Here is a 1461-nt window from a genome sequence, read left to right as displayed (position 1 = left end):
GAAGCGTCGCTGACGGCATCAGCCGTTACCAGCTTTCCCAGCCTAACCCTGGGTGACGTGAGGAGTCGGAACTGCTGGGTAAATGGCACAAGGTCGGTGTCAGGATGATCCGTGCTCTGCAGGTGCAGGAGTGTGGGAGAGGAAGAGGAGGAAGGCCTTGCAGGACAAGATCTGACCAATGCCAAGTTCTATCCCAGGAAAGGAGGCAAGAACGGAGCTGACACAAGAGAACCGGTGAACACAGGGAAGGTTTATTCTCTTCGCTAACACCTGGGATGTGGTGTGGAGGAACAAACTAAGGAACCGTCAGACGGAGGAAAAGCACAGGGTTGATTTTTTTCCTCCCATAACCAGGCTAATAGCTATAAAGAAAACTGAACCACAGCGGCTGCTCACGTTGAAGTCCACAGGATTTCTCCATCTCCACACCAGCGTGAAAAACTAACTCTTCCCGTTAAATACAAGAATATATTGCCTTGCCCTGGGACTACAGGCAGAAACAATGCCTACTAACAGCCACTCCAAGGAGAAAAACAAAACAAAATAAAACATACACAAACCACTTCACTTCTTGTGAGCGCTCTGCTCAGAGCATCATTCCTGTCCTACCTTCCTGCCCCGTACCGTGGGGCTCCAGGAGAAGAGGACTTCAAAACAGCAGCAACACGTGTGTGAAAAGGTCACTGGGCAGACTGGGACGCTCCAACGAACAGCGGGGGGGGGGCCACATGCGCCCCAGCCACAGCCTCCACCAAGGGACCGACACCAGGAAGGAGCCTCGTGCCCATCAGCACCTCTCCTCCTGCTGGCAGAATCAGGGGGTAGGGCTGAGCTCCCCCTTTCTGGCATCTCAAAGGGTTTCCAAAAGAATAAACCCACAGTCCCATTCGCTACGGCCGTACCTTCAAGTGCCCTGACGACCACCAAGGTCATCTCTGAGGCCTTGCTTCCAACTGGTGATGTCCCACAGACGGAGGAGGCTCCCACCCTGTCCCAAAACCTGGCATGAGTGCACAGCACAGCGAGACCAAGTTGGGTGCTGGTGAAAGGACCCACCTGTGGGGTCTGCAGGATGCAGCAGCAGCAAGGAACTGCTCCCCTGCAGCTCCAGTCGGTCTCAGAGCACAAGGGCAGCCTGAGAGCTGGGACACGCAGAGGACACCAGGAACCAGCAGACGGGACTCACCTGTAGGTATGCGAGGTGTGAGCTGCACTCACCACGGGTTTGGCAGAGCCTCCCAGCCAACGGCTCCTTACACCAACACCCACCTCTGCTCAGGCACGTTTTATTCATAAAGGAAATATATTAAATTTTTTTTTCCCTGTAAAGTGCTAGAACTTTGCTTCATACTGACTAGTCAACTAGAAGCATCACAACCCTTGCAGCAGGGAGCAGCAGTCGGGTGAGGAACACCCCATGTTCAGTTGGGTGAGGAACACCCCATGTTCAGAAGCTCCCGA

General features: G+C 53.9%; 1 protein-coding gene across 1 annotated transcript in view; it reads right to left on the bottom strand.

The window, feature by feature from the left end:
• The window catches only part of MIEF2 (mitochondrial elongation factor 2), a gene marked incomplete at its 5' end in the record, with an annotated part of 4359 nt that overhangs the window by 711 nt on the left and 2187 nt on the right, over window positions 1–1461 (bottom strand). Inside the window, one exon of the mRNA XM_009871252.1 lies at window positions 610–647. Within this exon, the coding sequence (XP_009869554.1) occupies window positions 610–647 (38 nt within the window). The remainder of the gene's footprint in view (window positions 1–609; window positions 648–1461) is intronic.

Source organism: Apaloderma vittatum, unplaced genomic scaffold (assembly GCF_000703405.1).
Source record: "Apaloderma vittatum isolate BGI_N311 unplaced genomic scaffold, ASM70340v1 scaffold6656, whole genome shotgun sequence".
Taxonomy (NCBI): domain Eukaryota; kingdom Metazoa; phylum Chordata; class Aves; order Trogoniformes; family Trogonidae; genus Apaloderma; species Apaloderma vittatum.
The sequence above is the reverse complement of the archived record's forward strand: the minus strand, read 5'-3'. Positions and strand labels throughout refer to the sequence as shown.